This window comes from Stegostoma tigrinum, chromosome 3, assembly GCF_030684315.1.
Source record: "Stegostoma tigrinum isolate sSteTig4 chromosome 3, sSteTig4.hap1, whole genome shotgun sequence".
Lineage (NCBI taxonomy): Eukaryota > Metazoa > Chordata > Chondrichthyes > Orectolobiformes > Stegostomatidae > Stegostoma > Stegostoma tigrinum.
This window is the reverse complement of record NC_081356.1, coordinates 122,799,957-122,819,934: the sequence shown is the minus strand read 5'-3', so window position 1 is coordinate 122,819,934 and position 19,978 is coordinate 122,799,957. Positions and strand designations below refer to the sequence as shown.

The 19,978-nt window shown below is 43.0% G+C and overlaps 1 protein-coding gene across 3 annotated transcripts in view; it reads right to left on the bottom strand.

Annotated features, from left to right (window-relative positions):
* The window catches only part of glra3 (glycine receptor, alpha 3), a 182,790-nt gene that overhangs the window by 76,028 nt on the left and 86,784 nt on the right, over positions 1-19,978 (bottom strand). For all 3 annotated transcript variants that reach the window (XM_048528199.2, XM_059644863.1, XM_048528200.2), the window contains one exon: positions 5,937-6,160. In XM_048528199.2, the coding sequence (XP_048384156.1) occupies positions 5,937-6,160 (224 nt within the window). The remainder of the gene's footprint in view (positions 1-5,936; positions 6,161-19,978) is intronic.

Genomic DNA, 19,978 nt, shown 5'->3' with positions numbered 1-19,978 from the left:
GCTGACGTTTCGGGCCTAGACCCTTCATCAGAAGGGTCTAGGCCCGAAACGTCAGTTCTTGGGCTCCTGGGATGCTGCTTGGCCTGCTGTGTTCATCCAGCTTCACACTTTGTTATCTTGGATTCTCCAGCATCTGCAGTTCCCATTATCACTTTCACAAATTCTGAAACACTGCAGTGTTTATGGGAAATGCTTTGGTTGTGAAAAGGCAAACAGGTTTGCATAGAAACTTGAACTACAAGAGCCATTTGGAGACCCAGCACAAACTTGAAAATGATTTAGAAACTTAGAAAAAATACCTTTCGGCGTTTCAGCCTGCTGCACCATTCAATATGTTCAAGACTGATCATCCAATTCAAGGCTTTGTTCCCACTTTCTCCCCATACTCTTTGTATCCTTTAGCTCTCATAACTGTATTGAACTTCTTCTTGAAAGCATTCAGTGTTTTTACCGTCATGGCAGAGGATTCCACAGACCCTGTGCGAAGGAGTTTCTCCATATCATAACAACAGGTGGACTACCTTGTATCATTAGACTGTGGTCCCTGGTTTCGTACCACAAGCTTACACTTGGATTGCTGTGCCATGAACAAAAAAAAAACACATTCTCAACTATTTTGTGTATGCCTTCAGAAGCAAGGAGGGAAGGAGAAAGGTAGCAACATGTACCACTTGTGTCATCCTGTCCTGACAACTCCTGAAGGCTTCCAGGGGGTAATGCATGCTTAAAAAATGGCTCAAAATCATTACAAATAACTATTTGGTCCATTTATAAGCAAGCTGTGTTTTAAATGCAATAGATTTGTCGCTTAGAGGTGGTTACAGTAGGTTTTCTGATTTGGCCTGTGGTCAGGTTTGGTAGAGTATAAGTGCGAGTGGGTCAGGTAGGGGGATTGAGAACAGAAAATTGAAGGAGCCCTCAGGCTTTGTAATTGCCCACAGGGTCCAGACTCTGAAAGAAACAAAAGCAGAAATTTCTAGAGAAACTCAGCAGGTCTGACAGAATCTGTGGTGAGAGAAACAGAGTTAATGTTTAGGTCCAGTGACCCTTCTTCAGGACTGATAGCCAATAGGAAAAGGTAGTATTTAGGCTGAGGATGGTGGGGGGTGCAGGGGAAAAGAATGACCAGATAGGTGGAGACAGAGCCCATAGAGAAAGAGAGGAAAGAAAAGTTGGAAGCCAAAGGGATTGTTGATTGTAAGGCCAGGGAAGAAAAGAATATTAAATACGGATAATGAGGACTGACTAATTGAAAGTGGGTTGGCTGTACTGAAAACAACCCATTTCATGAAAGGACCTGGAGTGTGGGGGTAGGTTATAGACGTGGAAGGAGGTATTCATGTTTTTACATTGTCAAACTCCATGTTGAGTCCTGAAGGCTGTAACAGCAAGTGGAAGATTGAGTGTGGTTTCTCCAGTTTGCACTAAGCATTTTGAGGACAGAGAGCAATCCCGAGCTGGAAATGTTGGCATGGGAACATGGTGGTGTGTGGATGTGGGAGGTATCTGGAAGCTTAAGGTCATTTTTACAGACTGAATGTAAGTGTTCTGCAAAGTGGTCACTGATTCCGCACTGTGTCTCCGCAATATAGAGGCGAGCACATTGTCAGCAGCAAATAGAGCAGGTTAGATTGAATGAATTGCAAGTTCTGCAGCCCATTTTGATGAAACTGAAGGTGGCAAACTACATGAGCAACCTTAGCATGGCACTATGGCACAGGGAGCCCTTCAAGTGACCGTTGTTAAGAAGAACCCAGAATTTAGAATTAGGTTTTATTGTTACATGTACTCAAGCACAGTGATACAGGAGTATAGTGAAAAGTGTACAATGTTGTCATACATGGCACAAGTTACAAGGTACCTAGGTTCAAAATCTTAGGTAAAAAGTAGAAAAATAAAAGAAATAAGTTAATAGTTCAACATTGCAGTTCTTTTCAGTATAAAGTAGTAAATAAATAAAGTTAAAAGTTCCAAATTACAGTCCCTCTATAGCCAAGGGCCTGCGGTCGCTCCATGCTGGGTTTTCCCCACAAGGGCTCATTCTCTCTCCTGCATTGGGTTTGATCTCTCAATCCCCGTGCATCTGTATACCATCTCACTGTCAGCCGCTATCCGGGCTCACCAGTCATCTTGCCACAGGATCTACCGCCTGCTCTGGTGCCGTTGTGGGTCTCCAGCCATTTCCACAAAGCCGCTTACCATGAGAATTCTGCCCGGGCACACCAACTGCCTTGCAGTGAACTGGCAAAGTGCCCCACTCTGGGCCCAAGGCTATTGCCATTGCAGTTGTAGTGGTAAGGAGGGGGGCAATATAGTCAGAGGAATAAACATAGTTCTCTGCAGCTGGTATCAAGAGTTCAGAGAGCAGTATTGCATACCTTGTGCCAAGTTTGGGACATCTGCAGGAGAATTTGCAGAGGGAGAGGTAGGAACCCATGGGCACTGCCCATGTAGGTAACAATATCAGTCAAAAGAGGAAAGAAGTTTTGCTGAAAGAGTATGAGCAGTGAGGAGTTAAAAAGTTCAATTGAAAGCAGAACTATAAGGGAACTAAACTCTGTATTTTCACTTCAACCAAAAGCATATTGAAGTAGGGTAAGTATAAGAGATGAATTCATGGCTCATCTGGTCATGGTTGCTGAGACAGTTGTGGCATTGGATTTAAATTTCCAAAATTCCCTAGATTCAGGGACGGATCAAATAAACTGAAAAATAGCAAATTTAATTTCTTTATTTTACAAAAGTATGGACAGAAAGCTGGAAACTATTTGTCAGTTAGTTTATTATCTGTCATAAAGAAAATGTTTGAAGCTCCTGGTAAAGATATTATAGCAGGGCACTTCGGTAAACTCAACGTAATCAGATTAAGTAAACATGTTTTTCTGAAAGGGAAGTTATGATCAACTATTTTATTGGAGCTCTTTGAGGAAGTAACGAGTGCTGTGAATGAAGGGGAATTGGTGGATGTTTAGTTTTGCAGAAGGCATTTGACAAAGCGCAACATGAAGGTTATCATAGAAGATAAAAGCTTGTGGTGTAATAGGGAACAAATTGGCATGGATAGAAGATTAGCTGGCTAACAGGAAGCAGAAAGCAAGCAGAAATGCATTTTTTTTAGTTGGAAAATATGATGAGTGGTGTGCCACTGAGATCAATGTTGGGTCCTCAATTTTGTACAATTTATATCAATGATTCAGATGCTGTTGGCATAAAGATAAGTAAGAAACTAAGTTGTGAAGAGGACACAAAGGGCTTACAAAGGGATATAAATAGCTAAATGAGTGGGCTAAGATTTGACAAATGGAGTGTAATGTGGGAAATGTGAAATTGTCAAATTGGCAGGAAGAATGGCCAATCCTCTACCTTCATGCCATATTCCTACTTTCTCGCCTTACTCCTGTATACTTTAATATGGAGAGTAATATACAGCTAAATAATATGTAAAATGTTCTCCATATTGAAATGGAAATTAACTAGAAGAGGCTAATCAATTATCCTTCATTCATTGTAGCTATGGCTCTTAATCTCAGTTCTGTCATGCCTGAAGCACAAGGTGGAGAGGGAGTGCTGCTCTTGACCAATATTTTGTGTGGTGTAATCTGTTTTTGATTTTGTCTTTATGAAGAAAATGATCTGCCCTAAATTCTGTGAGATTTAGAAAAAATTGTGTTCCAGTTTTGATAATTGCTCACATAATCCAAGTGCAAGTAATGGTTTTTCTTCACTCCTCCCTTGAAAACAAATGGCACCCATAAGGTTATATGATGATGGAGCTCGTTAGCTCTAAGTAAAAAGACGAGCTCCAATACACCTCAGTCACATGTCAACAAGCTTCCAAGGTTGTCAGATGATTGTCAGACAGATGGACTATCAAAAGGATGTACAGACTGGAGATTAATATGAATCAGATTGAATCACTCATGGATTTTGAAACCATCACCAAGGACTAAAGCACAATCTGAGCCTTTCAAGGCTCCCAGCTATGGTCTAAGAATATCCTCCTGTTGCTTTGCAACTCACATTGCAAATTGCTTCCCACTATGAAGCGTCTGCAGCTGGCGAGTGCCTTTCGATGCTACGTGCATCCTGGTGCTGAATGTTTCCCTCTGACAAACGGTAATGGTGATTAGCATTGTAAATAGCCAACTACCATTCCTGCAAGTTTTCTGTTTGTAGTTGCTGGTATTTAGAAATTGTCACCCTTCAACTTTCACCTTTCACTGTCCAATTGATTTTGCTATTATCATTCACTATAACAGCATTTATATAGTGCCTCCATTTCTCTGGAATCATTGGGAATGCTGCATGGAGAGCAGAGCTGTCAGTCACATCAGTTTCAGAGATAATGGGAACTGCAGATGCTGGAGATTCCAAGATAATAAAATGTGAGGCTGGATGAACACAGCAGGCCAAGCAGCATCTCAGGAGCACAAAAGCTGACATTTCGGGCCTAGACCCTTCATCAGAGAGGGGGATGGGGGGAGGGAACTGGAATAAATAGGGAGAGAGGGGGAGGCGGACCGAAGATGGAGAGTAAAGAAGATAGGTGGAGAGGGTGTAGGTGGGGAGGTAGGGAGGGGATAGGTCAGTCCAGGGAAGACGGACAGGTCAAGGAGGTGGGATGAGGTTAGTAGGTAGCTGGGGGTGCGGCTTGGGGTGGGAGGAAGGGATGGGTGAGAGGAAGAACCGGTTAGGGAGGCAGAGACAGGTTGGACTGGTTTTGGGGTGCAGTGGGTGGGGGGGAAGAGCTGGGCTGGTTGTGTGGTGCAGTGGGGGGAGGGGATGAACTGGGCTGGTTTAGGGATGCAGTGGGGGAAGGGGAGATTTTGAAACTGGTGAAGTCCACATTGATACCATATGGCTGCAGGGTTCCCAGGCGGAATATGAGTTGCTGTTCCTGCAACCTTCGGGTGGCATCATTGTGGCAATTTGATCAGTTGGCATAAGCTCTCCTGGCCACAGAAGACAGGGCGAGCCAATCAACAACAAGCTGCTCCAACTGGGTATGCCGGGTGAAAGCGTAGGTCATATGATTAAAGGCAGAAACATTCAGATTCTTGTTAGGCAGAGGAAATAATATTGGGAATGTTGGGAATGTGCAATTCGAAACATAACAGATGTTCCATGAGCTAATTGAATGCCAGAGCTGCCTCGAGGGGCCGAATGGTCTACTTTTGTTCCTATTTCCTAAGCGTTTGCAATCCCTTACCTCATGTCATATTTTGATTGAGGTGACAAAAACCACAAGGTTCCAAGAGTAGCCTTCTGGCAAAATTCCACCATACAGAGCAGCAGAAACAAGCCAAGAAGGCAATAAGTTAGTTTTAAAAAATGAAAGTCTGAAGATTAGCAGGTGGGTGAGCTTATTGATTCCCTAGAGTATGATGCCCTGAACCATCTTTGAAAACCTGCAGCCTGCAGTAATAACCATCTGTCACTCACTTCCCTAATTTGTCTGGACCCTTTTTAAGTTCAATCATTATCCTTTACGTGAGCAATTGGAATGATGTATGAGCAGGCAAATTCAATATTTTTAATCAAGTGCGATTGGTGAGAATGAGGCTGGAGAAGCAGGATAGACAAGTTTGTGAGCACAGATTCCACTGTTTAAGGGCTCAGTTTGTTTCCACAAAAATAAATCAAGTTATAATTGGGTTATTCAGAACTTTAGCAACACATTGCACAAGAGCAATGTAATCAACCGTGCTGCGTGACGCGGTGCCATGTCTATCAGAATAGTGTAAACAGTGGTTAATTTCAGTCAGCCTGGAATTTCACTCTGCCAACTGGAGATACTGTGGTTATGAAGCGTTGATTTGGGCTGAAGGTAAATAATTAGTCACAGGAAAAGCATTTGGCTGACAGAAACAAACAGACATCGAAGTTACGGTACCAATGCCATTCATTACTGCCACTCAGTGTCTCCAGCTGCCTACCTTATTGAATAAAGGACAAGCCCATTTTTAAAAATTCTCAATAGCTTGTTTTCTGTTGTCACCTCATGGAAGTTGGCTCCTTTCTCATTTGCAAAGAACAAATCCGGCTTCCAGATCGAATCCAACATCGATGGGTCCAAGTCTAAAGAATCATCTGGGTACTCACTGTATGCCAGCCTGGGGTCATTCCATTGCTGGCGCAAGAAGATGTTTAAACGGTAATCCTGCAGAGAAGAAGAAACAAAAAAGATTACTATGTTGGCTTTCATTCAAAATAAATGGCCTCTTTGCAGCTGAAGCATGACGAGTTCAAAGTTCGAATCATTGAGTCATAGAGGTTGACAGCTTCGATCCATTGAGTCTGTGCTGGTCCGAAAACAACCACCTGATTATTCTAATCCTATATTCTAGCACTTAGCCCATAGCCTTGTATGACTCGAAACTGCAAGTGCACTTCTAAATGCTTCTTAAATGTTATGAGGGCTTCTAGCTTTACCATCTTTACAGACAGTGGACTCCAGATTCCAAACACCATTTGGGTGAAAACAATATTCCTTACATCCCCTCTGAACTTTAAACCGCTAACCTTAAATCAATTCCCCACACCCCTGTCACTTGATTTTAAAACACGATGATATGAGTTGAAGTCCTACTTTTGAAAGTTGAGGCCATAACTTTAGTAACCCTGTAATACAGGTGTGCTCTGATGTCCTCAAAGATGCTACTCTGCCAAGGTTAGGACAATGTGATGCCCATTCAGCCGCTTGCTTGACCACACCAAGATAGCATAGCACTGTTCAACGACAAAAACATGAATTGATCAGTCACTACTCTGTCTCCAGCAGAGTGTTACTGCACATACTAATTATGTGGAACAGCTCATGAGGAACGTGGAGTTGGTGCCAAGTTCAAATCCTCTCGTCTCCAACTCCACCCCAACGCCCCCCGATGGGGAGACATTCAACTTTGCCCAAAATGAAATGTCTTCGCCTCCTAACAAACCCCACCATTGCACCTTAATGACACCCACCCTGATTATCTGTATTGAGGAAATCATAGCAGTTGTCACTGCCACGAATCTCCCCTTCCCCATCCTGTGGCATACCAAGACTTTCAATGCTTTTCTATCTAGCTGCATACACCTGGATCCTCACTACCTCTTCTATCAGTGGTTCTGCTTGCTCTCCAGGCTTGACTCTTCCCCAACCCACCACCACTAACCACAACCCCCCCACCCTTGGTATTGCTGACAACATAAGAAATAGGAGTGGGGGTAGGCCATTTGGCCCATCAAACTTGCTCTACCATTCAACAAGATCATGGCTGATCTTTTCATGGACTCTGCTCCACTTGCCCGCCCTTGCACAATAACCCCTAATTCCTTTACTGTTCAAACATCTATCAATCTTTACCTTAAAAACATTCAATGAGGTAGCTTTAAATGTTTCACTGGGCAGGGAATTCCACAGATTCACAACGCTTGGGTGAAGAGGCTCCTCCTCAACTCAGTCCTACATCAGCTTTCCTTTATTTTGAGGCTATGCCCCCTAGTTCTAGTTTCACCTGCAAGTGGAAACAACCTCCCCCCTTCTTTCTTACCTATTCCCATCATAATTTTATATGTTTCTATAAGATCCCCCCCATATTCTTCGAAATTCCAATAAATATTTTCCAAGTTTACTTTTTACTCAATCTCTCCTCATAAGCAAACCTTCTCAACTCCACAATCAACCTAGTGACCTCCTCTTCATCCCCTCCAGCGCTGGCACATCCTTTCTCAAGTAAGGAGAACAAAACTGTACACAGTACTCCATGTGTAGCCTCACCAGCACCCTACACAGCCTCAGCCTAACCTCCCTGTTTTTAAACTCCATCCCTCTAGCAATGAAGGACAATATTCCATTTGCCCTTTTAATTATTTGCTGTACATGCAAACCAGCATTTTGTGATTCACACACAAGAAGCGCAGCAGGATGCAGTTATTCACTATTTAAATAATGGTCCATCTTGCTGTTATTCCTACCAAAATGGATGATCCTCCTTTCTGCTGCCGGTATGGGCCTCCTTTGGACCTTCCTGAATGGCCAAGAAGTGTACTCACCTTAGACTTCTGGCAACCTTTGGGCAGCACCTGGACATGACTGAGCATGCCCCTGACTGCTGTATTTGTAGCTCCCTGGCAGGAGTACATCATTGTCCTGATGACTTGCAATGGCACTATGAAACTGATCACTGCCCAGTCTCTGGGCTGCAGTCAGACAGATACCCCTGACTGAGTATCTCAAGCAGATGACTGCTGGTTGCCAGGGCTCTGGACTATGTGCAGACTGTGCCTATGCCTCACTGCAGACAACTGTGCAACTGAAATCCCCTGACTGAGCCTACCCCTACTTTGACTGGACTGAGGACTGGCTCCTACTCACTTTCTGACATGGCATGGCATGGCAAGACATGATGCAGGTAGGCATTAAGTGAACAAGAGATAAGAGAGCAAATGAGCAGCCCAGAGGTGCAGCTAATTGTGAGCTGAGCACCTGTGCCTGCTCACAACATGTCTTTGCTGCAGCCTTTCATTGCTAATGGTGGTGCACCCTGCCAGGCAATTCTCTACAAGAGAGATGTCAAGATGGTTGCAAGGGTTTAGAAAAGGGCAGGTAACAACATTTGTGGACAAAGACTGCTGGTCCTTATCGATTATGTTGCTGGGAAACTATTTTGTAATATGCAAAATGGAAGTCCTTCAAAGCAAATGGTGAGCTGAACTCGCCAGGTACGCATTCTGGTTTCCACGACAAGTGTTCTCGATGGTTAACTTGTTTGGTGGGTGAGAAAGTTGGATATCAATGAGGTTATTTGGGCTGTAAATGAGGTGATTAACAAACAATAACTTCCTGTAACTGGCAAGAAACTGCACTGCTTGTCAAAAGCATAAAAGATGGAGTGAAAACTTCAGATATCAAGATAAGCCTCACCAGATTTCTCTGCCAATCATCAAGGCTCCATTAGCAATACCTTTCAAACACTGAACTTCTACCATCTGGGACAAAAGTAGCAGATGCATGGGAACACTACCACCTATAATTTCAGCCTCACTTAAAACTGTATTCCCATTTGAACCCATGCTATTGACGTTGCTCTGCATCACCAACCAGATGTCCAGCCAAATCTCTGCAAGCTATTAAAAATGAGTTGTTTTGCCATCATATATATTCTGCAAATAAATCTAACATTTTTCACATGGAAATCAGGTGTAACAAATACATTTGAGTTTTTTTTTGACAAAGTTACAAACCACAAACTTATGGTGCGGTGGAAGTGACCCTACCTATGGATCAGTACACTAGGCTCCAGAGGTGTGTCCTAACATCTTTGAACAGCTTTATTAGAAAATATCTGAAGAAGGAACATGTGGTATAGATAATGGAGAACGACATTGAGGATATTACCTGGTAGATAGTCAGGGCACAACACTAGTCCCTCCATTCACAGACAGATTTAGCTATTTTTGAAAGTTTCCAGACAAAATGAATTTTGTTATCAGCTTTAGTATTGAAAACTATGTGTATTTTCACATATTTAAGAAGATAATTTTGTGAAGTTGGGTACACTATTTGCGAATTAGAAGGCAGGGCATTAGAATTTGTTTGTAAAATGATAGGGGGGAGGAATGTGTTATCCCTTTAAAAGTTGATGCATTTTTCTAGGCTTGGAGATTTTAAAAACTGTCTGCAGGCAGCAAAAGATGCACAGAGAGTTCTTGAAATTGAGACATTGGATCAGAATGGCTATACTGTTATCAGGCAAAATAACATTTTTATTAAGACAACAGGCTTTTGAATTTAGCCAATTAATTTAAACCAGGCCCTAGATACCAAAGACAAACTAAGTTTTTGACAACCTTGGACCAATCTTACAGTAAAAAAATTGGTAGCTCATCAAGGGTATAAAAGAAGAGGATATTTGAAAATCGGTGTGAGAACAAACTGACATCTATTAAGGGAACAGTCTCAATAGCCATCAGCTCTAAAGAAAGAGAAAATCACTGGCTTGCATAGAAATCTCAAATATCTCAGAGTATGCACCATCAAAATAAAGACCATATGATAATCTTAGCTAATATTCCTGACAGTAAAAACCAGTGGAGGAAGGCCCATTCACAAACCCATGCAAAAATGAACTGGAAATGATACAACCCAACCTAACAGACCAGATTATATAAATTCTAAGCGGAGTAGAATAACGTTGCTTCATCGGAGGATGTACTGATGATGTTACTTAGCATGGTGATGAAACATGTGTACCCTAACCAGCCAGCTCAGCAAGCAAGCCAACAATCTCATCCATAATCCAGGCTACAAATCTTTGCAAGAACCTTAAAGGTATTCCTGACTGGAGGAGAGTGGAGAAGGGAAAGAACATTCTAGAAGATTTTTCCTGGCTGTAATTTTGAGAGATTAAGATTTTTAAAAAATTAATTTGGTTTTTATAAGTGGATCATACATCTATTGGATCAGTATACCATTAGAATTTTGTTTTATTCAGGAATAGGTAGTAGTTAGAGGGGAATTGTTTGGTTTGTTAGTAGTTATGTTAATTTTTTAACTGTTAGAGTTAGATAAAAAAAGTTACTTGTTGATTATAAAGTGAGGATCAGAGATTTCTTTCATTTAACTACTCCTTTAACAGATTACGAGATGACGTGAGCTTCTCTGGGTGTTTCAGTATTTATTATCAGAGAGGAGGAAACCTCTCCTCTGTAACAATAAATGACAGAATATATGTATTTGCAGGTAGTGTAGTCTGAAATTCTGGTATTGTTTGAAATTTTACTTCCCTCCTCTGCCTCCTGAGTGTGGATTGCCAGGTAAGGCAACAGTAATGTAGAATTGGGTACAAAGGGATCCATGACATGTCCATCATCTGATATCTGCTGCTGGTAATGTGTCCATATTGGCTTCCAAACACATGACCACTTCCATCTAGAAGAACAAGGGCAGTGGATGCATGGGAACACCATCACCTGCAAGTTTCCCTCCAGGCCAATCGCCATCCTGACTTGGACATATATCACTGTTTCTTCACTGTCTCTGGGTCAAAATCATGAAACTCCCGCCTTACAGCTACAGCACATGGACTACAGCAGCTCAAGATGGCATAGGCAAGTTGGACTGAAGGGCGTGATTCCGTGCTGTACACCTCAGTGGCTCTGAGCATCTCTCTGCATGGGATTGCGACTTCCTTGGGAAATCTGACCTCACAGTGATTTAAAAAAAAATAAATTTTGAAGGCCTAAATTAGACTGGAGGTAAGTTCAGCACCCTGGCAGTGCTATCTAATTCCAGAGGACGGTTGTCAAAGGTAGAATGTGTTGGTATGCCATTACTGGCCTGCCTGGTCCCTGGAAGAAGGGAGCAGGCAGAGGAATTAGATTCAGCAGCTTCACAATCTAAACCTGTGTCAAAATGTTTACCCATTAGGTATTAATCTGCAGTGGGGATACTTTAGCCATTCACTATTGCATCAACACCACAGTTTAACCACCTCTTTTATAAAAACAAGTATAAAATCAGCAGCCATGTTAAATCATAACTACAAACTATGCTTCCGAGGACTGGCCTCTAATGATCACTTGATAGTTAGCTCGTTTTGTTCTAATCTTTGAATGTTTGATTCTTACCCTCAATGGTCTTTGAAAGAGCTGTTAACGGGAAGTTCAGTGGAGGCATATGTGCCAGCTCTCCCCCACAGCCCCACACCTCTCTCACCATTCCCCATCCTCCCCCCACCACTGCCACAACGCCCCCCCCCACCCCCCCCCCCCCCACCCCCGGCAAGTCTCCATTCAAATCTGGACCACTGAGTGTCAGTCACGCAGCAGTCTTCCACTCACTGTACTTCCCCTCCCTTCTGAATGCCCAACTTCAATCTCACCCTCCAACCACATTACTGGTGGCCTTCAAAAACGTAAGGAAGAAATGGGGGCTGCATTGGTATCAAGTCATTCACAAAATTAATGTGCTTTTCAGTTGATGAATTAAGTTTGAAATGTAATCACTATTGTAGAGAAGAAAACACATTAGTCCATAATATAGAGCAGTAGCAAGGCTTCTTGTAGCCCTGCGGGTATCAGATTGCATTAGGAATTTTATGTATAGATCAGCTAGGAAAAAAATTTCACACTTGTCAAAGCACTCGGGAGGTGCAAATGTGAAGCGAGTGAGCTCAGAGGAAAGATAAAAAAAGTTCACCATCAGCAGGGTATAAAAAAAAGGATTAAGCCACAACCTCATTAAAAGCACATCAAATATTAAATGGGATAGATAAGCTCAGAATATTACTTCAAAGTAGGTCAGGAAAGTAGAACCGTTGAAAAACGAAATGGAAAACATTGAACAGAGAATTTAGAAATATTTTAGGATGAACTTTATTTAAAGAATGTCACATGCTTTGAATAATGTGCAAGGCAAGAAAATAGAATTAAAAATGTTTGGGTCATTTAAAGTACAGCTTGGTTTTAATACAATGATGGGAAAGTTAATGTAACAGAAAGACATTTACCAACATCTGCATGACTTTACCAAACTGCCTTTGAGAAGTTGATGGTAAACTGCCATCTTGAACCACAACAGAATTAGTGGTCAAGGTAAGTATATAGCTCCGTTAGGATTGTAACTGCAGGACTGTTGATTTAATGAGGATAAAGGAATGGCAATATTGTCACAAGTCAAGCTGGTGTACGCCTTGGAGAGGAACTTGCTGGCGGTGGTGTTCCCATGTATCTATTATCCTGTTCTTATAGTGAATAGAGGTCATAGGTTTGGCAGGTGTCCTTGTAGGAGCCTTGGTGAGATGCTACAATGCACTTTGTGCATGGTGTATGCATTGATTTTCTGAGATGGAGAAAAATATGTCATGGATGTGGTACTGATCAAATAGCTTGTTTTGTCCTGGTTGATCATAGACTCCTTGATTGTTGCTGGAGCTGCACGCATCCAGGCAAATAGACAGTATTCCACAACAATCCAGTTTTGGGCTTTGAACATGGTATATAGACATTTGGGATGATGGGAGATGAGTCACTCATCAGAGAATACCTACCCTCCAACCTGCTGGTGTCACCACAGTATTTACATGGTTGGCCTGGTCTAAGTTCTAATCATTGATAACCATCAGAATGTTGGTGGGGTGAGATTCTACAATGGTAACAGTCACAGGTTTAACTCCTGATTTTTTATTTGCAGTTGTGGCTTATTTATAAGCAAGAGTAGCATTAAACATGCAACTGGTGATTCTCTAGGCTTGGAAAGGTTTGTTTGCCTCATCCAAATCAAGCAAATTCCTTTGAAGTGAAGCATACATGACTCTCTAGTGAGGATGTCATTCGGGATTGACCTGCCTTTCTTATATCCCATTCGTGAGTCATGGGATCCTTCTCCTCCTTGCATACTTCTCTCCTCCTCTATTAGTCTGTGGTAACTGGACCCAATTTTCATTGGATCTATATCTAGTTCCTTTATTTGTTCCTTTGCTACTCAGCTTTTATCTCCTATTTTGCCATTCAATCAGTCAGGCACCTCACATTATCACTGGTATCTCATTTTATTCTTCTATAACCTCTCCCTTTATCCATGGCCCTCTATTTTCTTAAAAGTTGTTCATTCCAAAATGTCTTCCAGCTCCCATGAAAAATCTTTGAACCTGAAATGTTAGTTCCGCTATTAGTGCTCTCTGGGTGGCACAGTGGCTCAGTGATTAGCTTCGCAGCGTCAGGGACTTGGGTTTGATTACACCTCCAGGTGACTCTCTGTGTGGAGTTTACACATTCTCCTGTGTCTATGTGGCTTTCCTTTAGGTGCTCCGATTTCGTCCCACAGTCTAAAGATGTGCAGTTTAGGTGGATTGGCCATGGGGAATGCAGGTCATGGGGTGAGAGTAAGGGGATTAGTCTGTGTGGGATGTTTGATGGGAAAGTCTCCACTCAAGGAGCCAAATTACCTGTTTCCACACTGCAGTGATTTTGTGATTCTCTGCAGGTGCTGTGGGGTTCTTTATTCCAGGATGTTTTTGTCTTTAAATCTGGACCATGGTAGGACTTATACAGTGATTGGTAAGGTCCTGAGGTGTGTTGTGGAACAGAGGGACCTAGGAGTACAAGTACATAGTTCATTGAAAGTGGCATCACAGGTGGACGGGATGGTGAGGAAAGCATTTACCATGCTGGCCTTCATCAGTCGAGGCATTGAATATGAGTTGGGATGTTATGTTACAGTTATATAAATCGTTGATGAGGCATATTATGTATTGTTTTGGTCACCCTGCTGAGGTGGACAAAGTCAAAAATCACATGACACCCAATTATAGCTCAACAAGTTTATTTGAAGACATAAGATTTCAGAGTTTCACTTCTTCTTCAGGTGTCAGTGAGACAGGTGACATCAGGTACAGAACTTATGAGCAAATGATCAAAAGGCCATAGAAATGATACAAACATATTGAACAAACATAAGATGGCTGTTAAATCTTTAATCAGTTAGAAATGATTAATATACAAACCGCAGAATTTCTTTCAAGTCACCACCTCAAAATAACTAAAGGTTTTAATAGTATACCAGGGGTGGCATCTCAGGTCAGACAATGCAATTTAGGTATGAGGCCTTGTTTAGAATCTGGCAGTGTACCAGCTTGGAGTCAGACTGGCTTTATTTTCAAAGTTTATAAAATGCCATGTTCTGAGGGATAAGATTTATGACCATCTGGAAGAGCATGGCTTGATCAAATACAGTCAACACGGCTTTGTGAGGGGTAGGTCATGCCTTACAAACCTTATTGAGTTTTTTGAGGATGTGACTAGAAAGGTTGATGAGGGTCGAGCTGTGGATGTGGTGTATATGGACTTCAGTAAGGCATTTGATAAGGTTCCCCATGGTAGGCTCATTCAGAAGGTCAGGAGGAATGGGATACAGGGGAACTTAGCTGCTTGGATACAGAATTGGCTGGCCAACAGAAGACAGCGAGTGGTAGTAGAAGGAAAATATTCTGCCTGGAAGTCAGTGGTGAGTGGAGTTCCACAGGGCTCTGTCCTTGGGCCTCTACTGTTTGTAATTTTTATTAATGACTTGGACGAGGGAATTGAAGGATGGGTCAGCAAGTTTGCAGACGACACAAAGGTCGGAGGTGTCGTTGACAGTGTAGAGGGCTGTTGTAGGCTGCAGCGGGACATTGACAGGATGCAGAGATGGGCTGAGAGGTGGCAGATGGAGTTCAACCTGGATAAATGCGAGGTGATGCATTTTGGAAGGTCGAATTTGAAAGCTGAGTACAGGATTAAGGATAGGATTCTTGGCAGCGTGGAGGAACAGAGGGATCTTGGTGTGCAGATACATAGATCCCTTAAAATGGTCACCCAAGTGGACAGGGTTGTTAAGAAAGCATATGGTGTTTTGGCTTTCATTAACAGGGGGATTGAGTTTAAGAGTCGTGAGATCTTGTTGCAGCTCTATAAAACTTTGGTTAGACCGCACTTGGAATACTGCGTCCAGTTCTGGGCGCCCTATTATAGGAAAGATGTGGATGCTTTGGAGAGGGTTCAGAGGAGGTTTACAAGGATGCTGCCTGGACTGGAGGGCTTATCTTATGAAGAGAGGTTGACTGAGCTCGGTCTCTTTTCATTGGAGAAAAGGAGGAGGAGAGGGGACCTAATTGAGGTATACAAGATAATGAGAGGCATAGATAGAGTTGATAGCCAGAGACTATTTCCCAGGGCAGAAATGGCTAGCACGAGGGGTCATAGTTTTAAGCTGGTTGGTGGAAAGTATCGAGGGGATGTCAGAGGCAGGTTCTTTACGCAGAGAGTTGTGAGAGTATGGAATGCGTTGCCAGCAGCAGTTGTGGAAGCAAGGTCATTGGGGTCATTTAAGAGACTGCTGGACATGTATATGGTCACAGAAATTTGAGGGTGCATACATGAGGATCAATGGTTGGCACAACATTGTGGGCTGAAGGGCCTGTTCTGTGCTGTACTGTTCTATGTTCTATGTTCTATGTCTACAAATTGTGTACTTTTTAAACAAAATAGAATGTGCCTGCGAATACAAATTTACAAATGCAAATTCATTCAATGAATTAATTTGAGTGTGCATGTGTATGTAAAAGCGAGAGAGTGTGTGTGTGTGTGTGTGTGTGTGTGTGTGTCTGTGTGTCTGTGTCTGTGTGTGTGTGTGAGAGAGAGAGAGAGTATGTGCATGAGAGAGGGTTTGTGTGAGTGTGTATGGGGTCACCTGTATGCAACATGAACCCAAGGTCCTGGTTCAGGCCATCCTCATGGGTACTGAACTTGGCTCTCAGCCTCTGCTCGGCAACTCTACGTTGATGTGTACCGCAGCCAAGGTTGGTCTTGTGGCAGGCACCGACAACTTCAACAGGGAAATGAGACTCCCAGAATTCTTCCAAGATGTCAGCAGCAAGCCCAATGAAACAACCTATGAACCGGAGCAGTCGACAGAGAAATCCGTGGTGGAGCGGACAAAGAAGGAGTCAAATTGAATCTCTCTGGAAGGTTATTGCCCTGGGCTTGACATGTATGCTCAAGCCCTCAGGGAATGTGTGAATGCCAGACTCATCAGCCATACTCACAAGGTAGCACAAAATATCACCTAAGCACAACACAACATCTTCCAGGCTCTCAAGACCAAGTGCAACGTTGTAAGGAAGCATAAAGGTAACAGAACAACCAAGAACACTACAGATTACCTGCTAATCTGACCAAAGAGCACACGTGAACTCAACAAGCTGATCAAGACTTTTGATCCAGTCCTTCAGAGTACCCAACGCATTCTCATCCAGTGTACTTCTTGCGTAGGAGACTCCTACTGCCTTCTGAAGATACACAAAGCCAACAACCAGGACGTCCCAAAATATCAGGCAATGGAGCCCTGTATGAGAACCTCTCTGGCTATGTCAAGGGCGACTTGAAATCCATTGTACAGGGAAACCCCAGCTTCAGTCATGACACTCTAGATTTCTTCCAGAAACTCAGCATCCATGGACCAATCGAACCAGGAACATTCGTTTCAGCACTCTACACCAGAATAGCCATGGTGACAGCATTGCTGCTGCAGCCTCAGTACTCAATGCCATCGACTGCCAATTTCCAGATACCATTCTACAACTCAGGAAACAAAGTGTGGAGCTGGATGAACACAGAGAGCCCTCTCTGATGAAGGGCCTAGGCCTGAAACGTCAGCTTTTGTGCTCCTGAGATGCTGCTTGGCCTGCTATGTTCATCCAGCTCCACACTTTGTTATCTCGGATTCTCCAGCAACTGCAGTTCCCATTATCTCTGATCGCCATTCTACAACTCATCCGCTTCATCCTCAAGCACAACATCTTCACCTTCGACAATCAGTTCTTTGTCCAGGCACACAGTACAGTCACAGGGACCAGATTTGCTCCCCAATATGTGAGCATCTTGACGCACAATTTTGAACAAGACCCTTTTACTGCACAGTATCTCCAACTAATGCTGTACACCAGATACATTGATGGCATTTTCTTTGTTTGGATTCATGGCAAGGAATTACTGCAACAACTACATAGTGATGTCAACAAGTTTCATCCCACCATCAGATTTACCATGGACTACTCCTTAGAATCAGTTCCATTCCTGGACACACTCATCTCCATCAGGGACAACCAGCTTAGTACCTCGTTCTACCTCAAGCCCACGGATAACTTCACGATGCTGCACTCCTCCAGCTTTCACTCTAAACATATTAAAAAAGCCATCCCCTACGGACAAGCCCTAGGCATGCACAGGATCTGCTCAGATGAGGAGGAATGCGATGGACACCTGACGATGCTGAAAGACACTTGCATAGGAACAGGATACGATGCTCAACTCATTGATTGCCAGTTCTGATATGCCACAGAGAAAAACCATAATGACCTCATCAGAAGACAGACACAGGATAAGACTGATAGGGTACCCTTCATTGTCAGGTACCTCATGGGAGGTGGAGAAGCTACATCATGTGCTTCACAGCCTTTAACACTTCATCAATGACAATTTGCACCTCGCCAAGCTCTTCCCCACTCTCCACTTCTCACCTTCAACCGACCACCAAATCTGAAATGGACTGTATTATGAAACAAACTACTCAGACTCGAGGACAACATTGACCACAACACTATACAACCCTGTTATGGTAACCTCTGCAAGACATGTCAGATTTTCAACATGAACGCTACCATCACACGTGGGAACACCACCCATCACTTGCTCAGCAGATACTCATGTGACTCGGTCAACATTGTCTATCTCATATGCTGCAGGCAAGGATGTCCCAAGGCATGATACATGGGTGACACCATGCAGATGCGATGACAAGGGATCAATGGACACTGCACAACAATTGCCAGACTGGGATGTTCTGAAGATACACAAAGCCAACAACCAGGACGTCCCAAAGTATCAGGCAATGGAGCCCTGTGTGAGAACGTCTCTGGCTATGTCAAGGGCGACTTGAAACCCATTGTACAGGGAAACCCCAGCTTCAGTCATGACACTATAGATTTCTTCCAGAAACTCAGCATCCATGGACCAATCGAACCAGGAACATTCGTTTCAGCACTCTACACTCTCCACTTCTCAGTGGCGGAACATTTCAGTGGTCATAGACATTCAGCCTCAGATCTTGGGGCAAACATCCTCCATGGCAGACTTCGGGTAACACAACACTGTAGAGTTGCTGAGCAGAGGCTGATATTCGAGTTCAGTACGCATGAGGATGGCCTCAACCAGGACCTTGGGTTCAGGTTGTGCTCCAGGTAGCCGCACCACACTATACACATGAGCACACATACACGTACACACACGCACTCTTTCACACAAAAACAGACCCACGCACTCACACAGACCCTCTCTCATACACATTCTCTTTCTCTCTCTCACACACACACACACACACACACACACACACACACACACACACACACACACACACACACACTCACTGACACACACTCACTGACAGTAAATATGGCATTTTATAAATTCCTACTTCAGAAATAAAACCAGTCTGACTCCAAGCTGATAAACAGCCAGGTTCTGAATGAGGCCTCATACCTCATTTGCATTGTCTGACCTGAGATGTCACCTCTGGTATACTGATAAAACCTTCAGCTATCTTGAGGCCATGACTTGATAGAAATTTTGGGTTTGCATATTAATCCTTTCTAACTGATGAACGATTTAACTGCAATCTTATGTTTGTTCAATACAGTCACATCAGTTCTTTGGCCCTTTGATCTTTTGCTTGTAAGTACGTGTCTGATGCCACATCTTTCACTGACACCTGATGACATAGCAAGACTCTGAGAGCTCATGTCTTCAAATAAACCCATTGGACTATAACCAGGTGTCATGTGATTCCTGGGATGGCAAGATTGACGTGAATAAAAATTGGATCGACTGGGCTTGTACTCAACGGAATTTAGAAGAATGAAGGGGATTTCATAGAAACACATAAAATCCTGATGGGACTGGATAGGCCAGATGTGGGAAGAATGTTCTTGATGTTGGGTAAGTCCAGAACTAGGGGTCACAGTCTAAGAATAAGTAGTAAACTATTCAGGACTTAGATGAGGAAGAATTTCTTCACTCAGAGAGTTGTGAACCTCTGGAATTCTCGACTGCAGAAAGCTGTTGGGGCTAGTTCATTAGTTTTTTCAAGAGGGAGTTGAACTTGCTCCTTGCAGCTAAAGGGATTATTGGGTATGGTGTGAAAGCAGGAGGGGGATGCTGAAATTGCATGATCAGCTAAGGTCAAAATGAAAGGTAAGGCAGGCCAGAGGGGCCATATGGCATACATCTGCACCAATTTTCTAAGTTTCAGTGAAACTTTCTATTAGCAATCCAGTACCTTACACCTGCATACCAACCTTCTTTGATTCATACACCAGGACATCCAGATCTCTCCTCAACTCTCAACATTTAGACAAAATTATCTTTTTTATTCTTTCTGTCAAAAGGGATAATTTCACAC